Source organism: Mustela erminea, chromosome 8 (assembly GCF_009829155.1).
Source record: "Mustela erminea isolate mMusErm1 chromosome 8, mMusErm1.Pri, whole genome shotgun sequence".
Lineage (NCBI taxonomy): Eukaryota > Metazoa > Chordata > Mammalia > Carnivora > Mustelidae > Mustela > Mustela erminea.
Window position 1 is genome coordinate 14,627,796 of NC_045621.1, and position 22,336 is coordinate 14,650,131.

At 39.3% G+C, this 22,336-nt stretch overlaps 1 protein-coding gene across 2 annotated transcripts in view; it reads left to right on the forward strand.

The window, feature by feature from the left end:
• LOC116597160 (cytochrome P450 20A1) overlaps positions 1-11,912 on the forward strand; it is a 60,600-nt gene extending 48,688 nt beyond the window's left edge. For both annotated transcript variants that reach the window (XM_032354487.1, XM_032354488.1), the window contains 4 exons: positions 2,064-2,175; positions 3,974-4,038; positions 11,329-11,418; positions 11,557-11,912. In XM_032354487.1, the coding sequence (XP_032210378.1) occupies positions 2,064-2,175; positions 3,974-4,038; positions 11,329-11,418; positions 11,557-11,707 (418 nt within the window). In that variant the 3' untranslated portion in view covers positions 11,708-11,912. The remainder of the gene's footprint in view (positions 1-2,063; positions 2,176-3,973; positions 4,039-11,328; positions 11,419-11,556) is intronic.
• Positions 11,913-22,336: the final 10,424 nt, after the last annotated feature.

Genomic DNA, 22,336 nt, shown 5'->3' on the forward strand with positions numbered 1-22,336 from the left:
TATAAATTTTTATTATATATACATAAATTTTATATATATATAAATTTTTCTATGCATATATATGCATATGTATGCACATATATGCATATATATTCAAAATAAAAACTTCAAGATGTTTTAAAATGTAAAAATATATTTCTTCTGTAAATTCCATCTTTTCTCTAAACATTTTGTGGACAATATTCTTATGTATATAACTCTACTATGCCCAGTCAGAGATTAAGTTCTGTTGATTTGACTTTCCAAACAACTTTTAGTTGGAAATTTGTTTTTTTATTTTATTTTATTTATTTTTTGGTCATAGAAAGAGTGAGCGAGCACACAAGCAGGAGGAGTGGCAGGCAGAGGGGGGGACTCGATCCCAAGACTCTGGAATCATGACCTGAGGCGAGTGGAGGCAGACGCTTAACTGAGTGAGCCACCCAGGTGTCCCTGGAAGTTGAGTTTTAGTTCTTTTCATTGTCCTCACTATTCAGATCACCATCAACTTGCCTGGGATATTTCAACAGCCTTGGATCTTGCTCCCCACTAATCCAGTCTCCATATTGCTGCTGGAGCCCATGACTGTACACAGTAAACACTGTGGGTGCTTTAACCATACAGCTAACCTAGGACCAAGGCCAAATCAGCAGTCTCTGGGCATCAGTTTTCAAAAACTTCTTAGATGATTCCGATTTGTTCTCATTCTAATGTTGAGCATCCCTGTGCTAGTAATATTTCTGTAACTGAGGAGTCAACATCTGGGCAGATGAGCCCCCAATTTAAAATCTTTCAGTGACTTCTGGTTGCCCTGAAGATGGAACTGAAACTCACCAGCATGGCTTAGGAGGCATTTCAAGGGCTGGGCCGCTTATTCCTTTCCCACCTTATCTCATTGTTTGTGCCTCTTCCTTCCTTGGATTTAGCAATCCTGAAATTCTTTGGTTTCTTCAAAGCTGTAGTATTCTTTCTCATCTCCTGGCTTTTGCAGACTACTCTTTGTCTAGATTCTCTCTTCCTTTCTCTACTGGCAAACTCCAGTTTCTTCTGCAGGTCTCAGCCTCAAGTGCTTATGCTCCTGCCATGTGTTCTCCAAAATCCTGAACTGCCTTTATCATAACAGTTACTGTGCTTCTTAAATTGTTATCCTTGCTGTCCCTACCTCTCTCACTTTCTCTGCCAACTAGACCTTGGATCCCTTTGTGGGTTTCTGTCTTACTGTTGCAGTTCAGTGTCTAACATGGTGTTTCTAATGAAACAATAAATAGTAGTTCAATAAATAGTCCCAATAAATAGTTGTTCAAAGAGGAAAGGAAGGATGTTTTCCTTTTTTGTTTTTTGTTGCTTTTAAGTATTATAAACGATCAGCATTCCTATGCTTGTTATTTTTTTTTTTAATATTTCCAGTTGTTGCTATTAATAAAGTCCTAGAAGTGGGATTGTTATTGAAGGATACATCCAGTAGTTTGGTATTTATGATTAGGGGCTATGGAGTAAGGCAGACCTGTGTTTGAATCCTGCTGACACCACCTCCCTGCTACGTGATCTTAAGCAATTGCCTAATTTAAAAAATCTATAAAATTAGAATAATAATAGCACCCTTGAGGTTCTTGTAAGGATTAAATGAGATACTACATAGAAACTATTTAATAGAGGGGCACCTGGCTCAGCTGGTGAAGTGACGGCCTTCAGCTCAGGTCATGATCCCAGGGTCCTGGGATTGAGCCCTGCATCAGGCTCCCTGCTCAGCGGGGAGCCTGCTTCTCCCTTCCGCCCCCCGCCCCTCTCTCTGTCTCTCATGAATAAATAAATAAAATCTTAAAAAAAAGGACTTTTCTACTTAAGAATTATGTAAATAATGTTTCGAGTTTTCTTCTGGTACTTTTGAAGTTGTTTTTATTTGTTTAAATTTAACCTACCTGGACTTTATACACCTCTAATATATAACTTAATTTTCAAGCAAATTAGAATTATGGTGTGCCTATTTCCAATTAAGAAGATTTTTAAAGTTGTTACAAAATGTACCTGCATTTCAAACTGCCTTTCCCAGAGTTGAGAACTGTAAAAAAACTTTTTTAAAATAGGTATTGTCGGCAAGTACTTTGTGAAACTGTTCGGGCTGCCAAACTGACCCCAGTTTCTGCCCGGCTTCAAGATATTGAAGGAAAGATTGACAAATTTATTATTCCTAGAGAGGTAAGAAACATTTGGTATACTTATTCAGTTATTCTTTTCAAAGAAAAGAATATGTTTTTGAATTGTATTGTCTAATACGTTTAATAAATACTATTATTAAATCAAAGACAGTTACTTTAAATGAAAATAATACATGTTGTTTTAGGGTATAAACAATACGAAAGGCTCCTTTCCTCACATGTACTATTGTTAATACTTTAGTGTGTATTTTTGTAGGTCTTTGTGTATATATGTTACTCTGTATGTGTATATACACATATATGTATTTTAAAAACTGAATTTATATGTGAAAAGTTGCTTTTCATGCATCATTCATTAATGTTGCTTCTTTAGGTATATTGTGGTTAAGAGTACAACTGGGACTTGATACAGATCCAGCTCATTTTTAATGGATGCATAATATCCCATCACATGAGTGTGTTATAGTTTATTTAAGCAGTTCCCATTGATGGAAATTTAGATTACATCAATTTTTTTGTTATTACAAATTATATACTTGTATAGATATTGATTAGAGCCCTAGAAATTGAGTTTTGGGGTCAGTGTTATTTATGTTAAAATTAAATTACCCTCTAAGATGCATTTCATATTTTTAGCAACAATGTATGAGAAGGCTGTTTCTCTCCATATCCTCACTACTTCTAGATTTATTAATTTTTTACATTTTTTAAATTTCTTTTCAGTGTTCCAGAATTCATTGTTTATGAGCCACTCCCAGTACTCCATGCAATACGGGCCCTCCTTAATACCCACCACCAGGCTCACCCAGCCCCCAACCCCTCTCCCCTCCAGAACCCTCAGTTTGTTTCTCAGAGTCCACAGTCTCATGGTTCGTCTCCCCCTCCGGTTTCCCCCATCTCACTTCTCTCCATCTCCCCATGTCCTCCACGCTATTTGTTATGCTCCACAAATAAGTGAAACCATATGATAATTGACACTCTCTGCTTGACTTCTTTCACTCAGCATAATCTCTTCTAGTTCCGTTCATGTTGATACAAAAGTTGGGTATTCATCCTTGCTGATGGAGGCGTAATACTCCATTGTATATGTGGACCGTATCTTCTTTATCCATTCGTCTGTTGAAGGGCATCTTGGTTCTTTCCACAGTTTGGCGACTATGGCTGTTGCTGCTATGACTATTTGGGGTACAGATGGCCCCTCTTTTCACTACATCTGTATCTTTGGGGTTAATGCCCAGTAGTGCAGTTGCAGGGTCATAGGGAAGCTCTGTTTTTAATTTCTTAAGGAATCTCCAAACTTTTCCAAAGTGGCTGCACCAACTTGCATTCCCACCAACATATTTCTTATATGAAATACTGTCTCATTATTTTAATTTGCTTTTCCCTGACTATTGGAGAGATTGAGCAGCTTTTCATACATATTATCAGTTTGTATTTCTTCTTTTGTGAATTATGTGCTTGTAACTCATTTATTTCTAGTGAGCTTATATATGTATTTTTATATTGTACATGCTAACTGTTAATTATATGGAAAATATATTTTTCCTATTATTTATCTTTCACTGGTGATTTTGGTGTGTTTTGTTTTTACTGGATGCAGGTTTTGAATATTCGTGGTAAAGTCTTTTATTCCTTTATGACTGTCAGATTTTGACATGCTTAGGGAGGCCTTCTCCACTGTTAAGTCATCAAAATAATGGCCTGTATTTTCTTTGATCATTTTCTGTTTTTATTTTGTACTCATTATCTATATTAAAAGAGAATTCAGGAGGAATTGGCTCTCTGACAGTCATTTTGTCTCTGTAAGGCCTCGACTAACTAGAATAATTTTTTTGCAGACCCTTGTTCTTTATGCTCTTGGCGTGGTACTGCAGGATCCCAGTACTTGGCCGTCCCCACACAAGTATGAAATATCTGTGTTTATCTTCGTGATTATTGATTTTTATGTGTTTGTGTGTTTTGCATTTCTTTTCTAAGTTTTGAGGAGAAAATTTAATATGTGACAATGACATAACATAAGCAAGCCACTGCCTTCTCTTTGGTATCTTCTGTTAACTGTTCTTTCTTTCGTGAACCTGCTGTCTGCTTGCTACTCTTTGTCTCTCCTATTATCACTTCTAGCCTAAGATCTGTTTAATCTCTACAACTGTCCTTTAATTTCAATGGAAATTCGGAATTCTTTTGTTGGTAAGTGGGTGTTCTTATGTAGTTCTTTGTTTTCCTGCTGTTGGTCTCAAGTTAATCTCTTTAGTCAAATTCAAAAAGTAGATGTTGTCTCTATACATGTTGTATGTGAGAATGGCAGGGGAAGGGAAAAGCAAAGAGCAAAGCTGCTACTGTTTGCCTTCTGGATAGGCATCAAGTAAAATCCACCCTAAAGAAATGGGTTAAGATTTATTGCCTTGGTAAAAGGTTATAGATTGAGTTGATTGGGGTTAAGACAGATGTGTGGGGGCGCCTGGCTGGCTTAGTCATTGGAACATCCAACTTTTGATCTTAGGGTTGTAGGTTTGAGCCCCACATTGGATATTGAGTTTACCTAAAAATAAAATCTTAAAAAAAAAAAAAATACAGCTGTGTGAAGTGCAGTAGGACAGAGTTGGTTGAAGTACTCATACCTATTTCTAGAGGATAATGATGGGTTTATTAAGTGTTCTTATTGTTTCAGTTTTTAATATTATAGTGATATTAAAACAAATCTATTAACAAATGAAATAGTAGTCCTCCAAAATTTGCTCTGAGTAAAAAATATATTTTATATTCTAAATGACTTCTAACAAAATCGAAGATCTATATTCGTGGAAAATTTATGCTTATGGTTTAGAAAAACTAATATTTCCAGTTTTAAAATTGTTTAAAAAATTTGGAAAATGCCAAATTGTTGTTGTTGTTTTGTGGGGTTTTTTTTTGCCAAGTTTTTGATAAATTTGAAATGTAATATGAAAAATAGAAGAAATTTGTTGTAACTTTTGACACTATTGCTTCCCTCAAAACAGATGATCTAGGTTACAAATTGAAAATATTAAAAAATGTGTATGCTAAAATGTGGAACTCATTTTGATGTATCAAATAGAATCAGATATAGGAAATGTTAGTAATAATGTTGCATACTAATGAAAAGCTTTCTGAAATTGGGCACCTCCCTCTTGAGAGACAGCTCACACTAACGAAAATGTACATAGACTGAGATAGACCTTGTAGAGACAGTTGATTACTATTTAATGTAGTTGTCACACAGACAAGGATAAAGAGATTAACTTTTTTCATAAACTTAATGCTCTTGAGGTCAACATAATATGTTTCATACCATTTTTTGGCTGCAGAGTTTTTCAACCTTTCACCCACCGGAGAACATTTGGATTGTTTTGGTAATGAAACCGCAAAGAACAGTCATGTAAGGGGTTTTGTGTGAACATAGGGTTTATTTCTTTGGATAAATGCCCAACAGTGCAGTTGCTGGGGTCATATGGTTAGTGCGTGTTAAGTTTTGCAAGAAACTGCCAGGCTGTTTCTCAGAGGTTCTCAGCAGCAGCGTTTGAGAGATTCATCTCTGCAGCCTCGGTAGCACTAACCACTACCACTGCTTTTATTTTTCATATGAGGTGGTATTCCATAATGGATTTTTTTTTAAGATTTTATTTATTTATTTGACAGTCAGAGATCACAAGTAGGCAGAGAGTCAGGTAGAGAGAGAGAGAGAGGAGGAAGCAGGCTCCCTGCTGAGCAGAGAGCCCGATGTGGGGCTCGATCCCAGGACCCTGGGATCATGACCTGAGCCGAAGGCAGAGGCTTTAACCCACTGAGCCACCCAGGTGCCCCTCTATTATGGATTTAAAAGTTGTCTTTTTGAGTAACTGACATTAACGTATTCTCCTAAAGAAAAAAAATGTCTGGATATGATTTATTTATATAAAGAAATGATAGAGGGGTGCCTGGGTGGCTCCGTTGAGCCGACTCTTGATATTGGTTCAAGTTAGGATCTCAGGGTCATGAGTTTGAGCCCTGCATCAGGCTGTACACTCAGTGCGTTGTCTGCTTGAGATTCTCTCCCTCTCCCTTTGCCCCTCCCCCTGCTCACACACACTCTCAGATAAATAAATCTTAAAAAAAAAATGATAGAAATACGTTATTACTATTACCATATTGGCATGTTTCAGAGCAAGAAAACCTGGGTCAAGTTCTATGATTTCAGTATATAATAATGTAAATATTACTCTAAACTATGAAATATTATCAATTTAAAAAAAACAGACTAATACAAAATTCTCAGCTGAAAAGAATGAAGGCAAGTACCAAAAATCTCCATAAGGACTGGGACCAAGAGAGTGATAGAGCAGGCTCCTGAATTTCCCTCCTCTCATGGGCACACTCAGTGTTGCCGTGCATGGAGCAGCTCCCTCTGCGAGAAATCCAGAAACCAGCGGAGTGACTTACACACATTGGGAAGACGAGAAAATACCCATACTGAAATGTGTAAAAGGCTGAGACACGCTCTTACCATAAACCCACACCCAGCACAGTGCCATATAATCTGAAGGGAACCCTCAACTGCCAGCTCCTACCTGAGAATCGAAGGGTTTGGACTGCACAGCTATTACCCTAAATTGAAGACTCCCACCTGAGATACAGGTTTCTAAAACACTTAGTTCTGAAAGCCACCACTTGTGTTCATGAGTCCCACAGGCTTGTAAAAAATGAAGAAGCGGTTCTTAATGGTGCATGATAGGAACACAGACATTTCCTGTGGCTTTTCCTCCAGGGTTCAGCAAAGAAGGGGCAGGCAAGGCAAAAACTCTTTTCCTTGAAGGAGGTTAACTGCGTATTTTAGAAGCTGCTGCCTGCGGTCCAGCTTCTGGTTAGCACACATCTCTGTGTAATGGCTGTGATCCTTCTTGAAGCCTGGGGGAGCCAGTGGGCACAACCCCAACCGAGTTCACTCCACAATAAAACCAAGTCATCCTGTACACATCTAGTGCCCCAACGTTATAGCTGCTGTCTGAGGGACATGCCCCAAATTACCTAACTCTTATAGCCAAGGGGTCTTATATCCATAAGTACCAAAGGAAAATAGCAAACAAAAGTACTTGTTAATAGGCATGCAGGTATTTACTGTGGCTCACCCCCAAGGTTCAATCTAAAGGGGGGAGGCAAATGCCCATCTTCCAGTCTTTTCTCAGGAAGAGATTTGACTCCTTCCGCATTAACAAAGTGCAGTCCCTATCAAAATGCCAATAGTATTTCACACAGAACTAGAACAAATAATCCTAAGGTTTGTATGAAATGATTAAAAACCTCAAAAGGCCAAAGAATATAGCTCAACGTAGTAAAGGCCATATAAGGCAAACCCACAACCAACATCTTCCTTAGTGGTAAAGAGCTGAAAGCTTTCTCTCTAAGATCAAGAACAAGACAGATGTTCAGTTCATCACTTTTTTTCAATATAGTAATGAAAGTCCTAGCCACAGCAATCAGACAAGAAAAATAAATAAAAGGCATCCAAATTGGTAAGGAAGAAGTAAAATTGTCACTATTTACACATGACATCATATTATATGTAGAAAACCCTAAACACTCCATCAAAGAACTGTTGGAACTAAAAATTCAGTCAAGTTTCAGGACACAAAATTAATATGCAGAAATCTGTAGCATTTCTATATACTTATAACAAACTAGAGGAAAGAGAAATTAAGACAACAATTCCATTTAAAATTACACAAGAGACCCCCAATACCTAGGAATAAATTTAACCAAGTGAAGGACCCATACTCTGAAAACTGTAAGACATTGATGAAAGAAATTGAAGGTAATACCCATAAATAGAAGGGTAAACCAGGGAGCCTGGGTGGCTCAGTTGGTTAAGTGGTAGACTCTTGATTTTGGCTTAGGTTCATCCATGTTGTGCAAATATCAAGATTTCCTTCCTTCTTGTGGCCCAGTAGTACTGCAATAAACATGAGAGTACAGACACCCCTTCGAGACAATGACACTGTTTCCTTTGAAGATATATGCAGAAGTGGCATTGTTGGATCATAGGATAATTTTGTTTTAAATTTCTTGAGGACTTTCCATACTCTTTACCCTTACGGCTGTACCAATTTACATTTCACACCACATCAGTGTACAAGAGTTCCCTTTTATCCATATCCTTGCCAGCATTTGTCCTCTCTTATCTTTTTTGATAATAGACGTCCCAACACGTGTTAAATGGATAAAGAAGTGAATAGGGGCGCCTGGGAGGCTCAGTGGGTTAAAGCCTCTGCCTTGGGCTCAGGTCATGATCTCAGGGTCATCAAATGATTATCGGCTCAGGTCTTAATCCCAGGGTCCTGGGATCCAGCCCAATGTGGGGCTCCCTGCTTGGTAGGGAGTCTGCTTCTCTCTCTGTTCCTCCCCCCACTCATATATGCTCTCTCTGTCTATCTCTCTCAAATAAAGAAAATCTTTTTTAAAAAAGATCTTATTTATTAGTTGAGGTGGGGGAGGGGCTGACAGAGAGTGGGGAAGAATCTGAAGCAGACTCTGCACTCAACATGGAGCTCAGTCCTATGATGGGGAGATCATGACCTGAGTTGAAACCCAGATTCAGACACTTAACCGACTGAGCCACCCAGGTACCCCAGTTGTGAGGTGTTTTATGAAATAATTGGGAAATTGTTTGATTTTTTTTTTTTTAAGATTTTATTGATTTATTTGAAAGAGAGAGAGTACAAGCAGGGAGAGTGGCAGGCAGATGGGGAGGGAGAAGTAGGCTACCCCTGAGCAAGGAGGCTGATGCAGGGCTTGATCCTAGGGTCCTGGGATCTGAGCTGAAGGCAGATGCTTAACCCGACTGTACCACCCATGTGCTCCAAGTTTGATTCTTTTTAAATCTACAAGTACATAGATATCTGCAGGTAAAATTTAGGGTCTCAATTTTCAAGATAGTTGATAAAAGGAAAAGCTGATTGGGGGACCCAGTTGGAAGAGCATGCAACTCTTGATCTTAGGCTTGTGAGTTTAAGCCCCACTTTGGGTATAGAAATTACTTAATTTTTAAAATATTTATGTATTTATTTTAGAGTGAAAGCGAGAGAGCAGGGGAAGTGGCAGAGGGAGAGAGAGACTCCCAAACAGACTCCCCCCTGAGTGTGGAGCCTGATTCAGGGCCTTAACCCAAGAACCTTGAGACCATGACCTGAGCTGAAACCAAGAGTTGGATGCTCAACCAACTGAGCCACCCAGGAGTCCCAAGATTACTTAATTCTTAAAAATCTTACTTACTTTAAGTACGCTCTACTTAAAATATAGAGCTTGAACTCATGACCTTGAGATCAGGAGTCTTATACTTCACCGGCTGAGCCAGCCAGGTGCCCCAGAGATTACCTAGATAAATAAATAAAGGGGCACCTGGGTGGCTCAGTGGGTTGAAGCCTCTGCCTTTAGCTCAGGTCATGATCCCGGGGTCCTGGTATCAAGCCCCGAATCGGCCCCTCTGCTCACTGGGGAGCCTGCTTCCCCCTCTTTCTCTGCCTGCCTCTCTGCCTGCTTGTGATCTCTGTCTGTCAAATAAATAAATAAATAAATCTTTTAAAAATAAATAAATATTTAAAAGGAAAATTATTTTATATAATTTTTAATGTCAACTATAATGTGCGTCTAGTATATTCCATCAGTGGAAGGTAATTTATACTTTTTAAAAAAGAAAATAAAGTAGAATTCTTTTTTTTCTCATAGCACAGTTTAAGTCTTTTAACATTTGTCTTTTTTTTTTTAGGATTTTATTTATTTGCCAGAGAGAGTGGGGGAGAGGGGCTGAGCAGGAGGGAAGTGGGAGGGAGAAGCAGACTCCCCACTGAGCAAGGAGCCCAATGCGGGACCCAATCCTAGGACCTTGGGATCATGACCTGGGCGGGAGGGAGATGCTTAACTGACTGAGCCACCCAGGTGTCCCTAACATTTGTTTTTGAGAGGAATTTTTATGTTCCGTAGTGGATGAGTTTTTAGTTGTTTCTGTGTATGCCATTTCACCAGTGACTTTTTACAAAATGAAATTCCGTACAATAAAAAAAACCCTTCCGTCACTTACTAATAAGTCTGGATATAATATAATTGATGAATATAATTTTAAGTCTGGTATATCCAGTTTTAGGAAATACATTTTAATTGAAGAGGCAGTGTAAAATGCTTTGCATATTGATGAGATGGGTCTCATGTAATAGATAATTTGAACACTTAATTTTTCCTTAAAAATTTTTATTTATTTGATGGAGAGAGGCACAGCGAGAGAGGGAACACAAGCAGGGGGCGTGGGAAGGGGGGAACAGGCTTCCCATGCCGCAGGGAGCCCGATGTGGGGCTCGATACCAGGACCCTGGGATCATGACCTGAGCAGAAGGCAGATGCTTAACAACTGAGCCAACCAGGAGCCCTGTTTTGAACATCTTAAATTTAAATATTCATTATGTGCTTTTGTATGATTTATCCTTATATCTCATAATATGATGCACACCTGTGTTACAGTTTCACTCCTTGGTGGTTCCAGAGAAATGTATTCTGTATCTGTTGTTTAGAATTAATAAATTAGGGGCGCCTGAGTGGCTCAGTCATTAAGCGTCTCCCTTTGGCTCAGGTTATGATCCCAGGTCCTGGGATTGAGCCCCGCATGGGGCTCCCTGCTCCGTGGGAAACCTGTTCTCTCTCTCCCACTATCCCTGCTTGTGTTCCCTCTCTCGCTGTCTCTCTCTCTCTCTCTCTCTCTGTGTCAAATAAATAAATAAAGCATTTTTTAAAAAAGTGATAGAAAAAATATATATGTTTACTAGTTTGAGAATATAATAGGTGAAACTTACTAAAGATTTTTATTTTTGAGAGAGAGAGATTGAGGGTGAGTGTGCAGGTGAGCGGGGCAGGGGGAGGAGGGACAGAGGGAAGGGAGGGAGAGAACGTCGCGCGGAGAACCGCTCAGCACAGAGCCCGAGGCAGGGCTCAATCCCGTGATCCTGAGATCGCGAGATCGCCGTCCGAGTCAAAATCAAGAGTCAGACACTCAGAACCAACTGAGCTGCCCCTAACAGGTGAAATTTAAATACAATTGTGACAGCAGTTCTTATTTTCAGTACTTTTCAGACTTTATTAGATAGCTGTGTTTTTCTAGTACACACATGTAAAATGCCATTGGAGCTCTGTTGTCATTTGTCCCAAACCTTCTTTTTAGATTTGATCCAGACCGGTTTGATGATGAATCGATGATGAAAACTTTCTCCTTGCTTGGATTCTCAGGCACGCAGGAATGCCCAGAATTGAGGTAAGTGATAGAGAAAGGGAAGTGAAAGGAAAGATGCCAGACTTCATACTCCGAGTTTTGCTGATGAGAATGAGCGGTCTATGTAATTAAAGCGTAATTGTTAATCGTTAGTAACCAGTCGACTCTCTCCTTGACTAGGTTTGCATACATGGTGACCACAGTACTCTTGAGTGTACTGGTGAGGAGGCTGCACCTGCTTTCTGTGGAGGGTCAGCATATTGAAACTAAGTATGAACTGGTAACATCATCCAAGGAAGAAGCTTGGATCACTGTCTCAAAGAGATACTAAAATTTATACATTTAACTTTTCATGAGGAGAATGATGGTTTCAAAAATCTGTATTGAATCCTTTTATAAATCAAGTTATACTATGGAATATAAATACCTACTGGTACTTCATTATGTAAATTTGGACTTTTGCATATTAGATTTTCTTAATGCATGATATACATTTATACTTTATTGCCTCAATATAATGATAATTTTAATGGGAAGCTCTCTGTTTTAATTTTTGTTTTGTCACTTTTTTTGTTGTTTTGTTCTATCACTTTCTATGATATTATCTCTATATTATTTTTCTTAGTTTGATCTGTAGTATTCTTGAAAAGAGATGCTATTTTGCACTTTTTGGGGAATCATGTTTTCTGAATATTCTTAAAAGGGAAACATAATCCTAACTTCTTTTCATACTTTAAATCACTTTAAAGGGAGAAAACAAAGACTTCCCATACTTTTTGTTTCTTGGATTAATATTTTTATTTTCTAAATATAAATTAGCTTATATTTAATCATTGTTATTAGGTTGAATAACCTACCTAGTATTTGCTTTTATGCCTCCCAGGTAATACTGTTCATTTCTTTACCTATATAAGGCTCCTCATTTTGACTGCTTCTGAATCATTTGGAAATGACTGAATGTATTTTGAAGTGCTCCTTCTGAGGCTTGTCTTTCCTTCTGTTTTGCTGGAAATTTTAGTAGCACTATATTACTTCACCAATTCTCATTTGTGGGAAAAACTGAATTCCTGATATGTTACTATCATATCTGTTATGTCACATAATGAACTTAATGATTAAGAAACAAGAAAGCACTTACCAAAAACCAAAACCAAATTAAAAAAAAAACAACAACACATTGTAAAACATATGGTAGGGATAATATCCATATGATATATAAATAGCTTATATAAATTGGTAAGAAAACATAATAGATAAATGGTCAAAAGACACGAATAAACATCTTTTAGAGGAGGAAATAGCTATTCAACTTTCAGAAAAAAGGGTCAGCCTCACTAGTAAGCAAAGAAATATTGGAACTATTTAAAAAAATATTTTTGAGTATCTTGGAAATTTATACTAAGTACTGATAAGTTTTATGTTTAATACTTTTATATTGATAGCACTATAGTTGAGTCCGCTTTTTTTTGTTACATTGTTCTTGAAGAATTTTTTTTTAAGACAACAACTGGAGGAAATATGCCAAGTGCAGATAGAGAGGAAGGGAAGAAAAATGGTAACTGTTGCAAGTTATCATTTTTTTTGACACTGCTGAATTCCTCTTGTAATTTTAGTTTCGAGATTGTACTCTAGTTATTGAGTTATTTTATGCTGTGTTTAAAGTCAGGTAGCTAACATTTTAGAACTAGTTAGGAGTGGTTAAGATAGAATTTAAGCAATTACATGCAGCTTTTATTTCTGACAAAAATATTTAATTTATGGAATAATTTAAATTCTAAAACTGTAAGTGAAATGTATTCTTAGTTCCCAGCATCATGTTGTTTCTAAAAAGGCACACTGTTAAATTCCCTCCTATCATTTTGTATGGTTTTGTATATATAGAGCATCTTTCTTTGTTCTCCAAGTACCTTAATTGGTTTGGAAACTGGCAGTGGAGAGTTAGAGTGGGCACTTGATGTGTAAACCGAGTGTCAGTAAAATTAGATGAGATAAGTAGAATTTTAAAGCAAGTGAGACTTGATCAGCAGTGATCAAGGCAAAACCAGGACAGCTGAGCCAGAGAGTGAGTGGATTGGCCTGTTGCCAATATATGAGACAATGCGTTATTACTCATAATGATTTGAATCAAGGAAAATAAGAGAATCAGCTAAATAAGCACATTTTATCAATGGTTACATGACGGACTTAAAACATTTCACATATATTCTAGAGGATTTTTTAAAAATAAAAATGCTGTCAATCCATGCACTGTTGTTCTTACTTGATTGACCCTTTGTATTTATCAAGTGACTGAAATTAAAGTGGCCTCAGTGTCACTAATGGCTCGTAGCGTGGCTCCGAGCAGGACTCTTAAGTTTTGTAGCTTTGGGGTTTTTAAAAAACTATTTCTTACCTGATTTTGATCTGCATTCTTTTCGACTGTTGAGAAGCTTACTGTTGAAAACACCAGCACAGGGCATCTGGGTAGCTCAGGCAGTTAAGCATTTGATGGTTGATTTCAGTTCAGCTTGTGATCTCAGGGTTTTGAGATCTAGCCTGGAGTCAGGCTCTGTGATGGGCATGGAGCCTGCTTAAGATTTTCTCTCTCCCTACCACCCTCCCTTAAAAAAAAAAAAAAGCACATTTTTTATAGAAGGGGCTCTTCCACACTTTGTGCTAATAAAATTCAAGGGAGAATTGATTCTGTGCATGTGCATGTGTCTGAGAAAAATGCAAAACTCACATGCTGTTTTATCTGGCCTATAAATGTGCAGTTCCATTTTTTATATAAGTAGATTCTATCTTATAGACCCTATGTAAAAATTTATTTGTCTTATTTAACTTAAAATAGTTTATATTTTAAAAACAAAATGTTCTCTTTCTTTGTCATGAAAATCATATAGGTTTTCTGTAGAAAAATCTTGGAAATACAGAAACACAGAAATAGAAATTCAGTCAACGGTAGTCTCACTACTTGGAGTTAGTTGTAAATTCCTGGGGTAGATGCTTCTACTCTCTTTTATATCCACTTGTAATTTTTACAGATGTATACAATGTTCTCTTCATGTAATACCTTACGAACTACTAGTGTTTTTTACAACTGAAACACTAACATTCTCAGAATATACTCTTTCCCATTGTGGGTATTGTTATTCTTTTCAACTTTAAGATTCTATTTATTTGTCAGAGAGAGAGAGAGCACAAGTAGGGGGAGTGGCAGACAGGGGAAGAAGCAGGCTCCCCGCTGAGCAGAGAGCCCCATGTGGACTCGATCCCAGGACCCTGGGGTCATGACCTGAGCCAGAGGCAGCTGCTTAACGGACTGAGCTACCCAGGCACCTCTGTTCTTTTCACCTTTAAAAGTGGCTTTAGCAGGCGCCTGGGTGGCTCAGTGGGTTGAGCCGCTGCCTTCGGCCCAGGTCATGATGTCAGGTCCTGGAATCGAGTCCCACATCGGCCTCTCTGCTCAGTGGGGAGCCTGCTTCCTCCTCTCTCTCTGCCTACTTGTGATCTCTCTCTGTCAAAAAATAAATAAAATTAAAAAAAAAAAAAGTGGCTTTAGGAGCACCTGGTTGGCTTAGTGGCTTAGTGGCTTAAGCCTCTGCCTTCAGCTCAGGTCATGGTCTCAGGGTCTTGGGATAGAGCCCCACATCGGGCTCTCTGCTTGGCAGGTAGTCTGCTTTCCCCTCTCTTTCTGCCTGCCTCTCTGCCTCCTTGTGATCTCTGTCTGTCAAATAAATAAATAAAATCTTTAAAAAAAAAAAAGAAGACTATAACCCAAATTCAGATTGAGGTGGCATTTCAGCTTTTAAGAGGAGATTTTAAGAATTTCTGTTGTTGTTTTTGGACCCTGGGGCAAACAGATTAAGATTCTTCCCTTGAAGCCATCTTCATTTTTTTTTTTCCCTCCAGATTCACGAAAAGTGCACTTAACCAAAAAGCATACTTTTCTCATTTCTCATGTGTGGTTATGTTGACAGGTTGAAAACTGCTTAAATGCAATTCTACTGAGTCTGTAAAACTGAGGACATGACAAGTAAACATCAGGGAGTAAGTTTAGTAGCTGTGAAAGGACAGCTTGTGAGAGAAGTGGACACTATTTTCAAGGGCAGGTTTATATCATATCAACAAATTGATACTAGTGACCTTATTTCTCTTCTTAGCCAGCCCGATGCCTGTTTCCTAAGTTACTAAGACCAACGATGAAGGTAGAAGGGTTGGATGGAGGGGGAGGTAGGACAACAAAGCAGTTACTGTTAGTACAGAAGTCAGAGGAAATCAGCACAGCCAGAAAGGCTTCGTTCAATGTTGCTTTGAGGCCCTGGGAGTGACCTCCACTGATACAAAGGAATGAGACTGAATTTGCAGCAAGAGTTAAGCTCAGAGAAGAAAGGGAGTGGAAGGAGCATTTGTTATAAACCAAATATTTTATATATCTGTCTTACTTAGTCTTTTAGAGTATGATAGTAGGTTCATTGACTAGCTAAAATAGTTTTTCATTTCTGCTGGAAGAAATACTATAAATGAATATAGGCATATACTTGCTAAGAAATAGAAAGTAAAAGATCCAAATTTCGAATTCTCTTAGTATCTTCAGTGGGGTTTATTGGTGTATTTTGTTATTTAAGAGGGAATCAAGCAATAGTTTCAAATGATGTGTTCATAATAACTAAAGAAAATTACTAAAAAGAGTATTGTAAGAGCAGTATTAAAAGAAATCTTATGGGGCGCTTGGGTGGCTCAGTTGTTGAGCGCCTGCCTTTGGCTCAGGTCATGATCCCAGGGTCTTGGGGTTGAGCCCCACATTGGGCTCCCTGCTCAGCGGGAAGCCTGCTTCTCCCTCTCCCACTCCCCCTGCTTGTGTTCCCTCTCTCACTGTCTCTGTCAAATAAATAAATAAAATCTTAAAAGAAAAAAGCTAAGTTAAGCTTAAAAAAAAAAAACTTAAAGAAATCTAATGCTACCAACTCAGCCGTATCTGTGTAACTGATTAACTCTTTTCCTATTTCCACATACATATATTTTTACACATTGCAATCATAACAATATGGTTTGCTTTTCACTTACTGAATTTTAAACATTTTCCTTCGTTACTTTTGTAAGGGCTTTGGGGAATTGATTTTGGGGCGTGGGATGAGGAATAGACTTAAAAATCTATAAATCAAATATTGCATTTATTTCGATGACTCTGAGTGAATGGATAATTGTGAAATTGGAATGGGGAGCCGTTCTGTAAAACATCCAGGCAATAGACCAAAGGGCACAAAATGACAGGCCTCTTCCAGTTCCACTCCCTCATTTAATCTAGAGACTGGGAATGGATCTTGTTAGAGCAGATAATAAGATGGCATAGCAAATAATACCCTGTTTGGTAATTTTAAAAAGTTATATCTAAAAGACTTGCAAATTCCTGTTGTAATTTTTAACATGGGAGATTAGGAAATAAAACTGTGTACTTGACCATTGTAACTATGTTATAGATAATGTTGTAAAGTGCCTGTCTCCAAAAAGGCAATCAACAAATATATTTGAATAAATGAATGAACTCTTACATTGAAGTTATCTGTGCATGTAGAATAAAGTAAAGGTGATTATTTAATAGTTGAGAAAGTGTTCTAGATAGCCAAACTACCTTTAATGCTAATAGTACTTTGTGATATGCTAAGTATCCCATTACTAGAAGTATTTAAGATGTTTTGTGGACATCTTTCAGGGTTACCTGTATCAGGTGTGAACATAGATGTAGAATAGGCTGTAGTTGTACAAATATCAACTAAAATAGTTGGTAAGCAAGTAGTCCTTTCTTCCGTATCTATCACCAGATTATCATTAAACTGGGAATGTTTAAGGAACACAGTTTTTTAAAGATTTTATTTATTTATTTGACAGATAGATCACAAGTAGGCAGAGAGATAGAGGGGGAAGCAGGCTCCCCACCTAGCAGAGAGCCCGATGCGGGGCCCAATCAAAGGACCCTGGGATCATGACCTAAGCCGAAGGCAGAGACTTTAACCCACTGAGCCACCCAGGTGCCCCAAGGAACACAGTTTTTTAAAGTTAGTTTAGCAAGAGCATTATTTCCCAAAGTGTGTTTCATGGAACACTGTCCTGTGAGATGCTCTAAGGAAGAGGTTGCTTGATCATGTTCACTCTCAGATTCTCGATACTATATTCTCTCTCCGATATTTCTAATACTAATATATCGGAAGTGCTGAGAGGCTTAACTGTAAAGAAACCTATTTTCGGGGCGCCTGGGTGGCTCAGTGGGTTAAGCCGCTGCCTTCGGCTCAGGTCACGATCTCAGGGTCCTGGGATCGAGTCCCGCATCGGGCTCTCTGCTCAGCAGGGAGCCTGCTTCCTCCTCTCTCTCTCTGCCTGCCTCTCTGCCTACTTGTGATCTCTCTCTGTCAAATAAATAAAATCTTTAAAAAAAAAAAACCTATTTTCACTTGATAATAACCCTGATTGTTCCTAATGTATTTATGTAGGTTTCCCTTTTTTTCAGTTACACCCTTTGTCCTGTAAACCCACTGTTTCATGGAATGAGTCCTCCGTAGAACAGAACCCATTTCTTCCAACGTGACCTAGAGACAAACAGGAGTCTCAACGGGGCGCCTGGGTGGCTCAGTCGGTTAAGCGTTTGCCCTCAGCTCAGGTCACCCCACATCGGGCTCCCTGCTCGGTGGGGAATCTGCTTCTCCCTTTCCCTCTGTTGCTCCTCCTGCTCCTTCTCTCTCTCTCCATAAACTAAATAAAGTCTTAAAAATAATTTTTTTTTTAAATATTGAAATAAAAAAAAGTAGTCTCAGGTAACATCTGTCTTGGCTAGTTCCGTAAACTATGCAGGTCCAGAGGTTCTCTAGACAAAGAGGAACAATTGTAGGCTTAGAACCAAACCACCCGAATTCCGTAGTCTCTCACTCCCTTCTCTCTCCCTCTTTTCCCTGTGAGGCCACAGCACTCTGAGCTCTACTGACTCTCCCTCATACCCCTGTCCTGACTTACATTCCTGTCCAAAGAAATGGAACTGACTTAGTCGAGCATCAGTGTTTTATTGAGCATGCCAGCTTTTAGGTGAGGCATTGGGAATATAGCAGTGGACAAAACAGACATGACATTATAACTGTGTTCTCTCTCTTCTGTGCTCTACTCGAGGAGAGAGAACCCTAAAGTCTAACACTCCAGAGCTTAACCTTCTAGCACTCAACGTCCTAGGTCTTGAGTTTGGAAGTAGCTCAAGAATCCTTTAGGCTAGTGGCTGAAAGAGATATAGGAGAGAACTTAGAGGTGATTACACGACAACATGAAAGGCTTCAGTTATAGGCTATAGTGAGGGAAGAAGCACAAGGAACAGTTGGGGGCAAACCATTGGTTTTGCTAGTTCTAGTGTATGAGCAGGAGAAGAATCTAAGAGTCTTACTGAGGAAAATTGTCAACACCGATGCCAAATAGCAATCCCGCAGAACTTCTAGAGTGAGATGAAACAATAAGATGTGGTTTGACTAGTTAAGGAGTGATATTTATTGTAGTGATTTGTATGAATTGTTGCTTACCTATATGGCCACACTAGGTGTCTTCAACTTTCATGATTTGTTGCTTGTGTTGCAAGGTCATCAGCTAATAGAAATTTGATCTTTAGGGGAACCTGGGTGGCAGCAGTCAGGCGGCTGCTTTCAGCTTAGGTCATGATCTCAGGGTCCTGGGATCGAGCCCACATCAGGCTCTTTGCTCAGTGGGAAGCCTGCTTCCTCCCTCTCTCTCTGCCTGCCTCTCTGCCTACTTGTGATCGGTCTGTCAAATAAATAAATAAAATCTTTAACAACAACAACAAAAAAATTTGATCTTTAGAACTTAAAAGGGCCTTGTAGAGATTATAGGGAATAGCCTGCTCATAATTTTAAATTTTAGAGGGAGAAGCCTAAGGCTTCTGGAACTAGTAAGATTATTGGTCTTTTACTTTGGATTTTTCTCATATCCTTCTCAAAATATGTGCTTAAGTATGCTGCTATTATATTCATAGGATTTTGTTAAGCTTTCAAGGAGGTGTAGCTTCAGAAGGAATTGGAAAATTAAAAAAATATATTCTTGATACAGAACCTTTGAGGGAGATGCAAATGTGTTTTGAATGTTAAATTTACTTAGATTTAAAAATACATATCTTCAAGCAAAGTTGCCATGACAACCTTTCATAATGTGTGTATAAATTTTATGTCTGTCTCTTTGAGGTTTTCATCTTGCCCAGTATAGGGTTTAATCACAAGAATTGGGCACTGTGGTGTGTTTCTATCTGCATAGTGCCCTGTGGGAATTCTGTTATTTTGGAAAATGCAAATCAAGCAATAGGGCAGCTCTGTGGCACAGCCATCCCACCAAGATAAATGTCATCTTGTTCTCTCCATGATCGGAGATTGATCTGGTTTCAAATCCAAGGTGAACTTTTGAGTTGAAGTAGAACCATGAGTCCATTAGGAGTTTCTGCTTTTTCTTATTTGGAAGATTTACAGGAGGGCCCTAGGAAGCTTGGGAAATTCTGGACCAAATCTCTTGGTTGACCCCCAGACTGATGCAGTGTCCCTGAGATCCTCTAGCTCTAAACCACAGTTGTTATCATAGGTCACCCTAGAACCCCGAGAGACTTTACTGCAGTGGCCAGACATGTATATAGAGACACCTCAGAAGCTCTTTCTGGCTTGAGCTCCAATCCAGCACTGCTAGACAGGTACTGTTAACAGACCTTTTCACTTCCTTTTACCCCAATTCAGGTACCCTTGTCTGTCAAGTTCTATTTTGCACATCATGGGCCAGGAAAGGAATAGTAGGATTTCAGAGAACCAAAGTTTAGGAGGAAGGAATTCTCACCCTTAATTTTGAAAATATGAATTTATTAAGCAGTAGAATAAGGGGGTAGTGACCAGTATATTTTCATAACAATAACTATGATTTTTATTTAAGAACTCTTAATCTGGGCACCTGGGTGGCTCAGTGGGTTAAGCCGCTGCCTTCGGCTCAGGTCATGATCTCAGGGTCCTGGGATCGAGTCCCGCATCGGGCTCTCTGCTCAGCAGGGAGCCTGCTTCCCTCTCTCTCTCTCTCTGCCTGCCTCTCCATCTACTTGTGATTTCTCTCTGTCAAATAAATAAATAAAAATCTTTAAAAAAAAAAAAAAAAAAAAAAAAAAAAAGAACTCTTAATCTTGGAGCACCTGGGTGGCTCAGTGGGTTAGGCCTCTGCCTTCGGGCTCAGGTCATGATCTTGGGGTTCTGGGATTGAGCCCTACATTAGGCTCTCTGCTCAGTGGGGAGCCTGCTTCCTCTCTCTCTCTCTCTCTCTCTCTCTCTGCCTGCCTCTCTGCCTACTTGTGATCTCTCTCTGTCAATAAATGAAATCTTAAAAAAAAAAAAAAACCTCTTAATCTTGGGACACTTGGGTGGCTCAGTCATTAAGCGTCTGCCTTTGGCTCAGGTCATGATCCCAGGGTCATGGGATCGAGTGCCCAGTAGAACTCCCTGCTCCCAGGGAAGCCTCCCGCTCGCACTCCCCCTGCTTGTGTTCCCTCTCTTGCTGTCTCTCTCTTTCCAATAAATAAATACAAATCTTTAAGTTAAAAACAAAAACAAAAACTCTTAATCCTAACATGGATGCCTGAAGTTTTGAGGTGCTTGCCAAGAAGAGCTGTTTGTGTTTTATATTGTAGCTCCTCTGTGATGCAGTTTTAAAAAATTAACGTTTATAGTAATTTAAGAATCCCCGAAGACAGTTAATTAACTAAACTGAGCTCAGAAGTATGATTTATTAATTTATTAGCTTTGATGCTTTGATTCCCCTTAGTCTTTAATAGGCTTTATATTACTATGTTATATTTAAGAGAATCTATAGAAATTTTTGAATCCAGTCCCCATGTAAAAGGGGAAAATTTAAACTGGGAGAGGTTATTGTATGGGAATTATGCTTAGGATTATGCTTTTTTTAAATAACATGTTTAGATTTCCTTTTTGCTTCATCTTAATCTCTAAAGGAAGAATTTTTTTTACAAAAAGAAAAAAAGGGAAAGGCCCCTAAGCAGAAAGAACTGGCTATTTCAGTGTACGATGTTTTCATAACTGAGAGAAATAGATAATAGTCTTCTAACAGCAGAAAACACTTGAAAAGAGATGTCCCACAGTGGTGGTTTTTTCTTTAAAGATTTATTTATTTGAGAGAGAGAGAACGTGCATATGGGAACAGGAGCAGGGGCTGAGGGAGAGGGAGAGAATCTCAAGCAAACTCCACTGAGCGTGGAGCCTGACCCTGGGCTTGATCTCAGAACCCTGAGATCATGACCTGAGCCAAAAGCAAGAGTCAGACACTTATCCCACTGACTCACCCAGGCATCCCCATGCTGTGATGTTTATAAAGATTTTTTTAGTTTATCTTGACTGTAAGGACGTAAATTAAGGCTGACTACATAATTTTCAGGGCCCAGTACAAAATGAAAATATGGAGCCTTCGCTGGGGACGAAGTTCAGTCTCCCCTCCCATGGGCCTGCTCTTTTCAAATAGGATGAGTTTGAATTCTCCACTCCAGGACTCATTACTTACTGGGATCAGGGGTAGGCCGGAGAGCCCTGACCAGCCAGAGAATGTGCAGTGGTGTGGCCAGCTGAAGGCGGGGCTGCTGCTTCCTTGCCCTCCTCAAGATGCTCCAGACGAACTGCTTGTGGGAGCCCAGACCCCCCCATGGAGGCTGCACCCAGGCCCCCACTGGAGGGTGACCATGGCAGAAAGTGGGCCTCCCCCACCCACTCCCCTGCTGAAGCAGGCCTGTTGCTGCCCTGGGCAAAAGGCAGCAGTGCTCCCTGGCAGCGGTAGGGAGATGGGGCACCAGGGAGCAGGGAGCTGGTCGCTGAGAACCTGTCAGGGGAGGCAAGAAAGTAGTCTCCAGGGGCGCCTGGGTGTTTCAGTGGGTTAAAGCCTCTGCCTTCGGCTCAGGTCATGATCCCAG